The sequence below is a fragment of the Patella vulgata genome, chromosome 4 (genome assembly GCF_932274485.2).
Source record: "Patella vulgata chromosome 4, xgPatVulg1.2, whole genome shotgun sequence".
Taxonomy (NCBI): Eukaryota; Metazoa; Mollusca; class Gastropoda; family Patellidae; genus Patella; species Patella vulgata.
In genome coordinates, this window is record NC_065882.2 from 60,145,676 (window position 1) to 60,160,062 (window position 14,387).

Sequence of the window (14,387 nt, forward strand, 5' to 3'; positions counted from 1 at the left end):
TAAACTAAAATTAAAAATGTCTTTTAGAACTTGCCAAATACAATCTTAAAATAGACACCCCTCATATCAGTGTAGGAATTTTACCCCCTTACAGATTTTCTAGGTCCACACCAATATAAGATGAATGTGACATAAACATTTAGTAGGCATGTATTTATTCATGTGATTAAATGTGTAGATGTGAATAACCACAACAGTTTTAAAGGGCTAACAATTATACAATACCACTATACTAGTATTCCATAGGTTTACAGGTGATTAAACACGCTTTCAATTCAATCCATTATAATCCATATACACTTGAGTATAGATCTATTACAGATTAATGACATCATACAGTCTTTACTTAAAATAATCTCTATTTATACTGTAATATGTATATATAATAAATACTATGCAAGGTCTTGTCTGTTTAAAATTTCTTTCATATAAATGTACTGTACATGTGTATTATTGAGATGTACATGTACGACTATGTACATGTATCTCATGAATGATAGACATCTTATACTCAATCTCCTAAGTTCCCATTAAATACGTATGAAAATATAATAATATCCTTCAAACTTTTGGTACAAAAACCTAAACTAGGTTGTAGCAATATGAAATGAGGTTTAATGTCCTACTGTTCTGGTCGCCTAAAACACTCCGTAAAATTTGAAAAGGTGATGGGGAGATAGTGCTTACTATTGGAACGTCGATTAGTTTCGATAAGTATTGCATTAATTTTGTCTTAGGAAAGGATTTTGTATAACATTTGTCCTTTTACTGAAATGAAATGAAATGAGGTTTAACGTCCTACTGTTCTGTTCCGAACTGTGCTAATGAAGACGGGCATACGCCATACAGTGTGCTATGAGGGAAATTTTGCCCAGACAGCGGCACTACAGCCTACTCTTATATCGAATTCCAACTGTTAAAGGATTTTTTACGTGCACGCCAATGTGTACCTAGTACCTCGATTTTCCGTCCCATCCAAATGACTAGACAGCTGGTCCTTGTCAGGTCCTCCGTCCTGCATCACCGACAAGGGGAAACCATGCCAGAAAATCTGGATGAAGTTTCTTGGCCAATGCAGGGATCGAACACCCAACTTCCAGGCAATTACTATAGGTACATGGTAAATGTATTGTCTACATGAGTCATGGTGGCTATAGTGGGTACGACGCTGGCTCACGAGTCTGGAGGTCGCGTGCTTGATACCCACAGTAGCAGAGAAAGTTCATTGGGATTTTCCGGCGTGGTTTCCCCTTGTTCCGATGGTACGGAAAAAAGACGTCCCGTATATACATTGGCTTGTACGTAAAACATCCCTTGGCAGATGGAATTTGATACAAGAGGCAATACATGTAACGCCGCTGCCCGGACAAAATTTCCCTCATAGCACACTGTATGGCATAAGCCTGTCTTCATTAGCCCAGTTGGAGCAGAACAGTAGGACGCTAAACCCCATTTCAAATTTCAAGTATTATCTATAGACGATATATAACAATTGCCTTATTCACTCTTACTACATGAATATTTACAATGAATAACAGAATTGACCTCTTTGTGACCTTTCTGCTTAATTAGCTATTGATAGCTAATACAGTATTATATGTGAGCTCAATATGGTATTATTGATATTAATATTAAAGTTAGCTTCTATATTATAAATTAATCTAGTGTTGGATCTAAAACTTCACTGTAATTTTTATGTCAAGTTGTCCATATCACACCCACACAATTTTTCAATCTTTTATTGAATTAATATTACAAGTAGTTCTATACAGAAATACTATTAGTAATAAATACATTGTTATTCAAAAATGTACTTTTGTCAAAGCATAGAACAATTCAATAAATGATATTGAACTAAAAAGCAAGAGACTTGAATGCCTACAACTGAAAGAGGGATTAGGGATTTGGTGATCTTTAAATTTGAGCCTGATCTGTCATTTTATAGTGTGATATTATATATGTACATGTACATGTATAGCCATTTAAGATTCTGTTTAAATTGTATGCATTATACATATATAGTCTTATCAAATTGTTTTTTAGTTGGATTTTGATAATTCATCGGGTGTAGGGCTATTTTGAATATGATATGAATATTTTCTTGTTGCATGTTTTAATGCTGGCTTGGTCATTTTAATCATTTCTTTGAATAAGGATCAATTACATGTACATGTACCAATCAATCATTTTCAAAACTATCATTACTTATCCAGTTACAAGAAGAAGCAGCAAAAAAGCTGCAAAAAATTCTACAATCCACGTTTTATGAAAGACAATACGTTCAGAGAGACAGTTGGTTACAGATGTTTAATCTGCCACAAAATCGAAAATCGTAGTCATTATCACATTTGATTTACATATTATGCAGTTTATACTTATTGTTCTTTTAACTATACATGTAGTACGGTTGTCAATATACTCAAAATAGAACTCTTGCTGTCAATTTTAGGTTAGTTTTTTTTTTTTTTTTTTTTTGCAAAACAATTTTTCAGTCCGAAACATAATGGTTTTTTTTTTTGAGACTGCAAACAGCAATAGCCAATAAACCAGTGAGTCTCAAATTTAATGTTGTCTAGCCTCTTACCTTTTATATCTTGTTCACCATTCATGGGTATTTCACCGTATTCTCCCCGTGAATCTGGAACTAAATAAAAATCATATAGATGTAATAATTAACATTTGTTCTAATAGAAGACAAATACTTTTCAGTTGTTGATCTGTAAATGCCAACTACATGTACATGTACTTGTACATTAAAGGAGATGGTCAACCATTTTCTAAAACGACATCTAACCAACACGGGTTGTTCCCTGTGTGCCACAGCATTAGCGCCCCATGGCACATATAATTTTAATCCCCAAATACATGTATCATCAAACAGTGGATGCCAGGTAAGATAGGCCCACATTTTGCAAGATATGGACAGAGAACAAGCCCAAAAAAAAGCAACGTTACGTAAAATCAGGGGCCTTAATCCAGGAAGTTACAATCCTGTACGCACAAGTACCAGTATACATGTATGTATCAAAAGGAACCCAGATCTCTGGGATATAAACATAAATTTCATTGAAATCGGATAAAAAAGTGACCACTACAGGGTCCACAACCTATTCGAACTCAACTGTCATTATGGTGTAATGGTGATAAATTTAAACGTTTTTTTTTAAATTGGATAAAAATTGTGACCTCTTCTAGAGAAACAACAAGCGAAAAACACTTTTTTTCATACATTCTGGGGTCATGATCCAGAAAATAACAGTCCAATATCGACAAGAACCAAGATCTTTGGGATATAAACTGTACATACTTTAACACTATTTGCGTACATGTCAGGCAGTTTTGGCCCGTTTTTCACCGCCATTAGGCTGACCTTAAAAATATCTTTGTTTCGCCCAACGCGACCGACTAACTTAAACCACCCCCGACTTAAATTATTTTATTGTACTTTTCCACGATCTTTTTATTTTATTTTGTGTGTCAACCTGAAATATATCATGAGAGTTATTTCCCTTTACTATGGCTATGGTTTGATTCATTATTGAAACTGGTTGATCAAGACGAAAGCGTCATAGGTGTCGCTTCTCAACAAAATGGTTGCAGACGAATACACGTCCATTCCCACGAAATGATTCTGCCTCTATGTCTGTGGTGCGTAGTTTTAAACATGACGACGATATTTTCAATATCCGTTTTCGAGAAAAATGAAGGCACAACCCGCACTATCGTTAAAAACGTGTTGAAGGAGTTTCACACTTCAAGCTCGTGGCAAATCGTGTGCGAGTCGATCATCACGAAAAATCCCGATGTCATTGATTTGTTTGCCAATAAAGAAGACGAATGTTTCCACCCGGAAAATTATTAAGCTGTCAAATTAGCTCTTAAGTTTAATAAAAACTTTCAGTTCGTTACTTTTTATGTCAGACCCCAAATTCATTAAACAAAATTAATGAATCTGTAGTATACAGCTAATAAGTTTTCTGTATTGATTTCTCTGACTTTAAAAAAAAATCTGAAAAAAAAACCGACCTACCGACCCTTCTCCTCGATTGTGGGTCGGGTTTGGTGAAACAAAGATATTTTTAAGGTCAGCCTTATAGTGTAGCAGTGATATGTTTATAAACGATTTTTACAATTGGATAAAAATTGATACATGTACATGTATATTTAAACGCTTTTTAACATCAGACAAAAATTGTGACCTCTACAATCAGGGGCCATAATCCAGGAAGTTACAGTCCAATATGTGTGAATATTGAAAGGAACGAAGATCTTTGGAATATAAACATAGGTTTTAAGTTTCATCAAAATCAGATCAAAGTTGTGACCTCTAGAGGGTCCACAACCTTGATATTACGTACTTTAACACTATTTACGTATGGAGCAGGCATTTTGTGGGACAGCTTTGGTCCAATTTTCGTACAATTCGAACTCAAACATCACTATGGTGTAACGGTGATATATTTGTATGTTTTTTTAAATCGGTTAAAAATTGTGACCTCTAGAGGCACCACCAGCTATAAATGTGATTTTTAGTACAATCAGGGGCAATATAATCCATGAAGTTACGATCCGATATGCGCGAATATTGACAGAAACTGAGATCTTTGGGTTATAAACATCATGTTCAAGTACAATGTGTACGTAATATTAACAGCTAAATATACATATTCTAACACTAATTCTTTTTATCTTCTATTCTTAAAATATCATGGGATAGATCTCATTTAACATCATTATCGAAGAACATAACTCGCTCAAAAGAATAGGATACAACTTCAGAACTGTCTAAAATGTCCATTAACTAAGTCAAATAGCTATTTTTCAGACCGTGTGTCAACAGAACAAATTCAATAAAGATATTTATTGGACACCCTACAATGTACCTGATTTTCAAATTTCCAAGCCTTATGTGTCCATTACAGAAAGGAGAATAAAATTTCCATAGCAGAAAATGATGCTTAATTTATAAGTTTCCTAAGGACCCTCTGTATAAACCCTAAATCTTCCACTGGAGTTAGTGGATACTATACATGTACATGTACATACATTTACCAGTATGTATTTTCAGGAGGACCACCAATTCAATGATTCTTCTGGCATTTTCAAATGACAAGGACTGGATAAAGATAACAGTTACTAGAATCATCACAAATCCCCATTTTAACTTTTAAAAGATATAGTATGAATGCATTTCATCATTTACATGTACATGTACACAGTACACTGTAGCTCTTACAGTTTATAAACAGACTAAAATAAGTTTCTGATGTGGGTATATACTAACAATCTGAGGTTCTTCTCGACCCATGTCCAAAGGCTGTCGAGGGACCACTCTTATGCTAACCCCCTGGTCTTTATGTTAAGTATATGTATGTGTACATATGGTAAGAATACTTACCATAACTGTGTATAAAATTAGCTAGATAGAGATCTAACTCGCGCACTGATACACTTATATGATGGGGATTAACACAAAGATTTGGATGCATACAGTCTGGAGATTTCTCCAATCTCTCACCATCTGTACTCTCGAGAGGTATTGCTTTAAATAAAATCACCATAACAAGGTCCAGCCTCCACACTTTATCCGCTTGTCGTAAACAGTCTATACGACGCATTTTTCCTTTTTGATCTGGATTGCTCAGAACACAAACAGGCGGCCGTTTACCGGTAATACTGAGCACAAAGTCCTCACGACATTCTTGTGTTATGTCCTTCCGTAATTTCGCTAATAACCTGGAAGCCCATTTCTGTTTAACTTCAGCCTTCTCATTCTGGAACAGAAAAATTAAATCACTGTTAAAGGTATTTGTATGATTGCACATCTAATATAATAATATATCATTTGCACCAATCAAATTTAGGCATTCGTATATATATATATATATATATATATATATATATGTATAAAGCTTATCAACTACTGTAGTCTTGAAGTTTGCATAATAGAACAAGTTAAGCTTCAAATTGCATTTATTTTAAGCTTGTTCCACTAGATGAAACATTTAGCTCTCCGAATCATTTAGCTGGACTATTGGGGAATATTCAAATTTCAGACTTCGCCTTAAGATTCTATGATTTCAAATGGGCAAGCACCACAAGTCACTAGTCATATTATGATGAGTGATCAATCTCCTTTCAGGCCACTGCTTCCACTACGAAGTTGTGAATGACATTTGGAAGTTGAAATTTGGCTGAAACATTTCAATGCTAATGAAGACTGTTCTCCAGTCTTTGTATGAAGGTTGAAATGTTGTGTATTTTCAAATTGAAGAGATTTAAAGAAGTTTCAATCATTATACGAAAGCTGTTTTCAAGTAGTTTGTATCAAGGTTCACAATTCAACCTTCATTCAAAAGCCATTCTCCAGTCTTTGTATCAAAAGTTGAATGATTGTGTACTTTCAAATATGAGAAGTTTTAAGTTTCAACTTTTATGCAAAGGCAGTTCTCAATTCCTTTGTTTCTAATTGAAACAAAGTGCATTGTCAAATAAAAAAAGGTTTGAATTATAAAATGTATTTTAGTACTCTACAAAGATACATGTACATTGAGTAAGAGTACCGATAAGTGCCTACCAAAAAATTTCAACACATGTACATGTACACATGTAGGCCAACTCACAAGTAGAAATTACATGTACATGTACATTTAAGTCATTTCAGATAATTGTCTCTATTTGTTGCAAGAAAATCATCCACTTTTTCTATAATTATTCAGTTTTGATCACATCATACATGTAGCCTCCAGGGCTTCCATTAAATAAACAAGAAGAAATATGGTCTGGGATTTCATTATACTCATTATTGATTGAAACAAACTATAACATACATGTACGTCTACATACAAACATAATTTTTACTTGATCATAGATTTAATTCCTTGATAAATGTATTTAACTTCTGAACTCCTAATAATCTGTGAGCAATGGAAATCCAGGAATAACCAGGTTTCACAGACACTTGAAGGGATTAAAAAAACCTTCTTACTACTCTTTGCCTATATATATATATATATATAGTCAAAGAGTAGTAAAAAGTTTTATTTTAATCCCTTCAAGTGCCTGTTCCAGGTTTTCAATAATTAAACCCCAAGAAGAAGGAAATTTTAAAAAAACACTTAAAAAACACTTATAATCCAAATTCTTTATTTGTTCAGTGTAAATTTTAATTCTGTTTCATCGTATTTCTATTATTAAGATGAAAAATATCTACTTCATTATCGCTTTACATGTTAAGCATGAACGTCGAAGTTAATTTAGAATTTTGATACTTCTACCTAGCAACCATCAATATGACTCATTTGGTGTCGCCACTGTGTGCTCAATTTGGCAACTGAGCACCTGGTTGGGACATTATGTTGATACAAACGACTCGCTCTTCGTCAGGTTGAATGGTCTGGCGGAGTGTTAAAACTGAAAACAACATCGAACGTGATATGGTTTGCAAATACTATTTCAAATTTAAGTTAAACAGCATTTGTTCATTTTTTTGGAGAATTTGATTTGATTTTTTTTTTTTACAGTTAAGCCAATTAATATTTATATACTGTTGGTCTATATTCTTTTACTGCTCTAAAAAAATGTCTCTTTATATTTATATACCATCCGAATGACTAGCCACTGTCCATGCCAGACCCCCGTCCTGTATCAATAACAAGGGAGGGAGAACCACGCCAGAAGATATCGGTTATATCATAGAAATATATATCTATGGGTTATTTAACATTGTCAGCTAGTATACACATTGGGCAAAGCTAAGCTTTATAATATTTCTGACATTATTAGTTCCGTTCCTGTGATTTGCGGAGACTGCCATTATTGTAGGCAGGGGCAGTGTCTAGTCGTTCCGATCGGACGATAACCCTTGGCAGCTGTAATTTGTAATAAAATTAGACCGTGGCTCCGCTGCCCAGGCTAAATTTTACCCATGGCTCACTGTATGGCGTAAGTCTGTCTTCATTAGCCCAGTTGGCGTAGAAAAGTAGGACGATAAACCCCCATTTCATTTTGGTTTAATTTAGTCAAAAACACCACTATCTATGAAATTCTGTATCGCTTTATGCAACTTGAATAAAATATTGCTGAATAAAGTTAGTCAGGTCGGTATAATGGAGGCATCAGAAATAGAAACTTCATCACTATCCACATGAACAGATTATCCCAGTCTCCTTTAAAGGCTGTTTTATCCCCACAATATGGGATTTCTAAATTTATATCTTTGAACCATTTCCAGAAAAAATTTATCATTATAAAGTGACATTTTTGTTAGAGCAGTAATAGAATACAGATCAACAGTGTATATAAATATTAATATTGGGATAACTGTAAAAATAATCAAATAAGATTCACCAAATCCTTCACTTGTCTTCAATAAAAAAAAAAATGTTGTTTAGCTTATATTTGAAATAGTATTTGCCAACTATCACGTTCGTCCGATGTTGTTTTCAATTACAGCATCGATTCCCCTGTTGTATGTGACAAGGAGAATGGGTCGCCTGACCAACCTTGTGGGTTTTCTCTGGGTCTTCCGTTTAACTCTCACTGCTAGACCCCTACACTAAAATTGAACCATATATTAGTCCCGAAATGACCTAGTTTGTGTCCTGTGGTCGTTAAACGCCATTTCTCTCTCTCTAAATTTCAGCACCCCGTCCAACCATCACCCAGACAAAGAGAAAGTCATTTATAGCGATATAATGGTCCCGACCAGGTGCGCAATCACCAAATGAGCACGCAGTGGTGAAACCTAACGACTTCATAATGATGGTTGCTAGGCAGAAGTCTAAAAATTCTAAATTCATTGATGTTCATGCTAAACGTGTAAAGCATCAATGAAGAAGACTTTTTTCGTCTAAATAATAGAAATAAGATGAAATAGAATTAAAATTTACACTGAACAAATAAAGAAGTTGGATTATACATTGTCTTAATTTAAAAATTACGTGAATAGGAATAAGAAATTACATGAATAGAAGTTAAAAATTACATGAATAGAAGTTAAAAATTACATGAAGTTAGAAATTAGACGATAGCACGTTAGAATTTTGAATCTAATATACCCACATATAAAGCAGGACATGTATTTTTCCTCAAAATAGGAATAGAGACAAATAGAGTTTAACATTGCATCAATGATTAAAATTATTAGTCTGGAGATAAACAATTTTAATAGTTGTTTAGAATTATGTCTATACGTGTACGTGTACTATATAAATTCAATTACCGGTTTATAAAATTATAAAGAAATTATACCTGTAATTCCTCTTTGACTTTTCTCTCTTCTTCCATGGACATGCGTTTCTCATGTTTTTTGTAATATTTGCGTTTATGGGCTTGTAAATTAAACCAGGTATATGAGAAAGATCTGACGTGTGGCAGTAACGCCTCGATGAATGGATGGAATTCATCCTGAAAATAGACAAATAAGAATGATTACCCATCGTGTATTAAATATTAGCTGTTTATTACCATGACATGTGTTCATACATGTACGTACATGTACATAATTCATATATTTGATATATGGAGATGTCTATTTCAAGTCTCTGATTGTTATTTGGAGGATGTTTAATCCCTTGCAAACTACAATATTGTTAAATCTGGCTCTCAAAGGGAAATCAAAGATCAAAAATTCTGATCAGTATTAACAAAGATATGATGAATTGTTCATTTGTCAACATTCGCCATCCTTTTTGCAGAGATACATTGTATAAACATGAAATTGTCAAAGCAACCTAGCACCACCTACTGTTGACATATTGATTTTTTCTTAATGAAATGCTAAAAAATTAATTTGATTTCATTTTGGTGTGCATTAAAGGGGTTAGTGTCCATTTGAATCAAATCTTTTACTCAAGAGTAGTCAGAACTTCTTTGATTAGCTTAATCAATGCTTCATACATGTATATGTACATGTATGGTCATCATATTGAGCTATTTGCAAGTTTAATGTATACTTCCGTAACAATTCCCGACGTGGTTCCCTCTTGTCAGTGATGCAGGATGGAGGGCCTGACAAGGACAGATGTCTAGTCTTTTGGATGGTATGAAAAACTGAGGTCCAGTGTACACATTGGCATGCAAGAAAAAGATCCCTTGACAGTTGGAATTTGATATAAGAGTAGGCCGTAGTGCTGCTGTCCGGGCAAAATTTCCCTCATAGCACACTGTATGGCATATGCCCGTCTTCATTAGCCCAGTTCGGAGCAGAACAGTAGGAGTAAGAAATTGGCTAGCTAGCCTGGAGGTCACGGATTCGCACCCAATGTTGGCCAAGAAAGTTCATCAGGATTTTCCAGCATGGTTTGCTCTGGTCAGTGGTGCAGGACAGAGGGCCTGACAAGGACAGCTGTTTAGTCGTTTGGATGGCATAGAAAAAACAAGGTCCCGTGTTTGGCGTGCACATAAAAGATCCTTGACAGCTGGAATTCAATATAATAAGAGTAGGCAGTAGCTCCGCTGTCTGGGCAAAATTTTCCTCAAAGCACACTGTACATGCATGGCCCAGTCAGAGCAGAACAGTAGGACATTTAAACGTCATTTGGCATTTCATTTCATTTCCTTTTAATTTTAACATTCTCCTTGTTTTAAAATCAAAACTTTCGTTTGTTTTGATACTGTACTTGTGATCTTGTATGTGTAATAAATTTATAAGGTAGCTTTGTGCTACAAGATGTCAACCAATTTGTATGATCAGTTTACCTGAAGATAGATTTGACCTGTTTTCAGATGTTTATCTTTGGTTGTTCAAAGCTAATTTACACATTTCAACACTCACATGGTATTGTTGTTCGAAGGTGTTTACATCTTAAACGTACATCAATACAATAGCATTAACATGCAACACATTTTTTGTCTTATTCCAACAACAAAAAACTTGATATTAACAAATGTTAGTACATTTACCATAAATGTACATGTCGGACTATATGTACATGTACTGTGGTGCAGAAATATTGTATATGACTTAAACTATTTTTCACACAATATACAAGTGTACTGTACTGTGATTACCTCCTTTCAGGGTCATTTCTGTGCGTTGTACAGGATTTTTTGTGCTACATTAAATTAACCTACATGTACATGTAGTTCTACAAATTGCAATATGCCTTCCTTGTATTAGTTGTAAGTCAAAAATAGTTGTAATACATGTAGTAAGCGAAGATTTTTATTGTAAATATGAGTTGATTACAAATACAAGTTTATGCTACCATGTAGATCCATTGCTTTAGGGAACCTGGTTAGAGGATTTATGCAAACACAAGATTCCTGTTTTGGGGACAATGTACAATGTACATGTAGGCCTCGACATCTTTATTTGTGACACTGACTTTTGCCCTTTATACACCATCCCTGTATCTTTCATTAAATCTGGTTTAAAATTATCATGTCCATCTTGTCCACAAGATCATAAGATCAAGCAACACAATTGATTAATTCACACCTCTATTCTTATGTAAAGTATGTGTAGCTCTTTCGCCAGCAACGTAAATCACTCCCAGAATCGATTGAGCAAAACAATCACATTCATCTTTTATAAACAGTAACATCTTTTAAACAATGATCACATTCGTCTTTCAAACAATGATTAATAATTGCTAAACAGTTACAGTGTAGGCCTACAAACAATTATTAAGTGTAAACGATTTCTTATAAATGAAAGCAAGGACTTTGTTTCTACATGTATATTTATCCAATTTTCTAAATCCAACATCGCAATAATTTTAAGAAACCTGAAAGAGTGAGAGCTGCCACTGTACGTATGTCATCAGCTGAAACATTGGGCTTAGTTCAGTATCAGTATTCATTAGCTGAATCTAAAAGTATGAAAACCAGGGGTGCCTGGGGTTTAATATTACATATCATATAGTTTTCGATTTGAGTCCTTTTGTTTTAGTCTTGAATGTACATTGTTTTTGATGAATTGGTAAAATTGTCATGGCTAAATGTGTGCATAAGCTAGAAACATCAGGATATGCTTCAGAGGCACCATTTACAGTCAGTTTCAAAAATAGTTTTGCGTCCGGGGGATGAGGTGGGAGAGAATACCACTAGGTTACTCTAAGGGTACTCAATATTTTAATGCTTCACTACTAAAGACAAAATAAATTTTATTGAGCGATACAAACTTTTCTTTCGATCAGAAATTACCACCTTTCTACCACACTAAGTGTAATTGACCATGGTACCAAACAGAAAAAGCAGAAATAAGTGATGAATCAGAAAAATGTCTTGCCTGAAGAATGGAAATCTTTTAAGTTTGTAACATGAAAGTAACACAAATCTGCTAACATTTATACCTCCATGTTCATGTTGCCTATAAATGGGCTTTTATGATATGCAGATTAGTATGAAGAACAAGAAAGAAATAGTCTAAATAGTATGAATGGCAGCTTGAATTAGTTCTCAAACAAGTGCTAAGCTAAGTAAGCACTATAAAGTAATTTAAGAAACAGTTGGTCACATTGTTTGACATCTGGGTGAGTATAGGGCAAATATTGGTTCCATTATTTGCCATACAAGGTCAATTATTCTTCCAACGTGAAGCCATCACTGGTTAGTACAAACTAAGCCTTCATCTCAACACGGGGGTTTGAATTTGACAACTGGACTAGCCTAGCCTTGTGAAAAGATTTTTTCCCTACAAAATTTGACCAGTTTCATCATGTCAAAAGTTTATAAATGCCCCCAAAAGCTATAATATTACACAAAATACATACGTGTTCCTCCATGCAGAATTAAGAAAGAGCGATTCTTAATCCGTTGGACGAAGAAGCAGACAGAATAACCAAGAATTAGACTTCATCCTTGAGGGTAACCCCCTCTCTCTTTGGAACCAGAAAAATGTAGGTCTCCCAGTAAGACCTATCGTAAACACGTTTTGCGCCTACGCTGCTACTCTAAAACATAAAGTTACCAATCCAATGGCTACTTGAAAGTTATATTCACTAGAAAACTGTGCAAAAATGTATTGATCTCATTGAAATACTAGAAAATTCAACGAAACTTCTTGCTAAACACTGCAAAGGCACGTCATAACACGATTGTCAGGTGGCAGCCATTTTGAAAAATAGTCCCTCGTATAATACCCTTTATTTTAGAATTTTACCATATCTTATGACTTTTAATTGCTTGTAACGGTATAATTAGACCATTTGGCATCATTGGGTATAAAATATAAGACTAATCCACGATATTAAGGATATTCTAAAAATATTGACATTGGAATCCTTTGGCGAAATGATATTGTCTGCATACCCACCATGGTCATTTTCCGTCGAGGCAAATCGCTACTCCATTACACCTGGGTTCATAACTGCTAATCCGAAATATTTGCTTTGAAACCCAATTATCCAAAATGTGAATTTGCATGTCTTAGTTATTTTTGGCGAGGTTTAAGATCCATTTCGAAAGTAGGCCAGCTTTTTCTCCCACAATATTCTCGATTCGTTAATGACGTCGTAATGTTTTGAAGAAGGCCGATTATTGTTGTCATTTTCCATATTTGGAACGACCGTATCAAGACTTTCGTCTTCCACCAATCAGATAACGTTTTTTAAAATAGTTCGGATGTGATTGACAGGTGTTTGATTACGATAAAAGGATGAAATATGGATCTTTATAAATCCAGAAAGCCCCTTGCCCATGTCATACTTTAAAAAAAATGACGGCTACTACTAATAATCCTAAAAATATAATTATAGAGCATCAAAAGTAATATTTGATACAAAAGGTAAGTGAAAAACGATATGACATTAGCCACGCCCCTAACACGAGGTCTCTCATTCATTGCAAAAATAAATCTTGCTCAGCTGATCGAGAGGAAGGTGGCCAAGAAGAAAAGGGCCAAAAACTACGAAAGAAATTTTTGGCAGGAATTATTACTCTAATACAACTAGGCCGAACGATAGATGATAGTAAAGTTACTTTATGAATGAAAATTCCTTTGATCTGCCAAAATAAATTATTGGCCTACAGGCATCTTCTAAACTGCACTAAAAGAATTTTATTGATATAAATTACAATGCAACTTTTATTTAATCATTTTAACTTTTCAAAAATGAGTACGTTCCAACATAATTTGCGAGCGTTGGAACAAGCATGGTATCAATTTGCAAAATAAAACTATATTTTCACTAAATATATCTTGTAGACACAGATTTACGCGAAACACATGTCCATAGCCCATAAAATGAATATAAGGTTTATTTATAGTCTATGCTACTAACACATGAAAATAGGCATTATCAAGAAACGTGATAGTATGCCCCGTAGGAAACCAGATAACCATATCTATTAGAAGCTGCCGTTTCTTAGCTTGTTTCAACATAAGATATACCGGCACTGTCTTTCAAAAATACACGGAAATGTTGTGTGATCTCTTTTTA

General features: G+C 34.4%; 1 protein-coding gene across 5 annotated transcripts in view; it reads right to left on the bottom strand.

Annotated features, from left to right (window-relative positions):
- The window catches only part of LOC126818956 (nuclear factor 1 X-type), a 68,150-nt gene that overhangs the window by 14,127 nt on the left and 39,636 nt on the right, over positions 1-14,387 (bottom strand). For 3 of the 5 annotated variants that reach the window (XM_050546672.1, XM_050546669.1, XM_050546668.1), the window contains exons 2-4: positions 9,253-9,408; positions 5,399-5,774; positions 2,585-2,644 (exon numbers count right to left, since the gene is read on the bottom strand). In XM_050546672.1, coding sequence (XP_050402629.1) covers positions 2,585-2,644; positions 5,399-5,774; positions 9,253-9,408 — 592 coding nt within the window. Of the gene's footprint in view, positions 1-2,584; positions 2,645-5,398; positions 5,775-9,252; positions 9,409-12,719; positions 13,170-13,261; positions 13,468-14,387 lie in introns of those variants that run through there. The other 2 variants (XM_050546671.2, XM_050546670.2) reach the window with 2 other exon arrangements.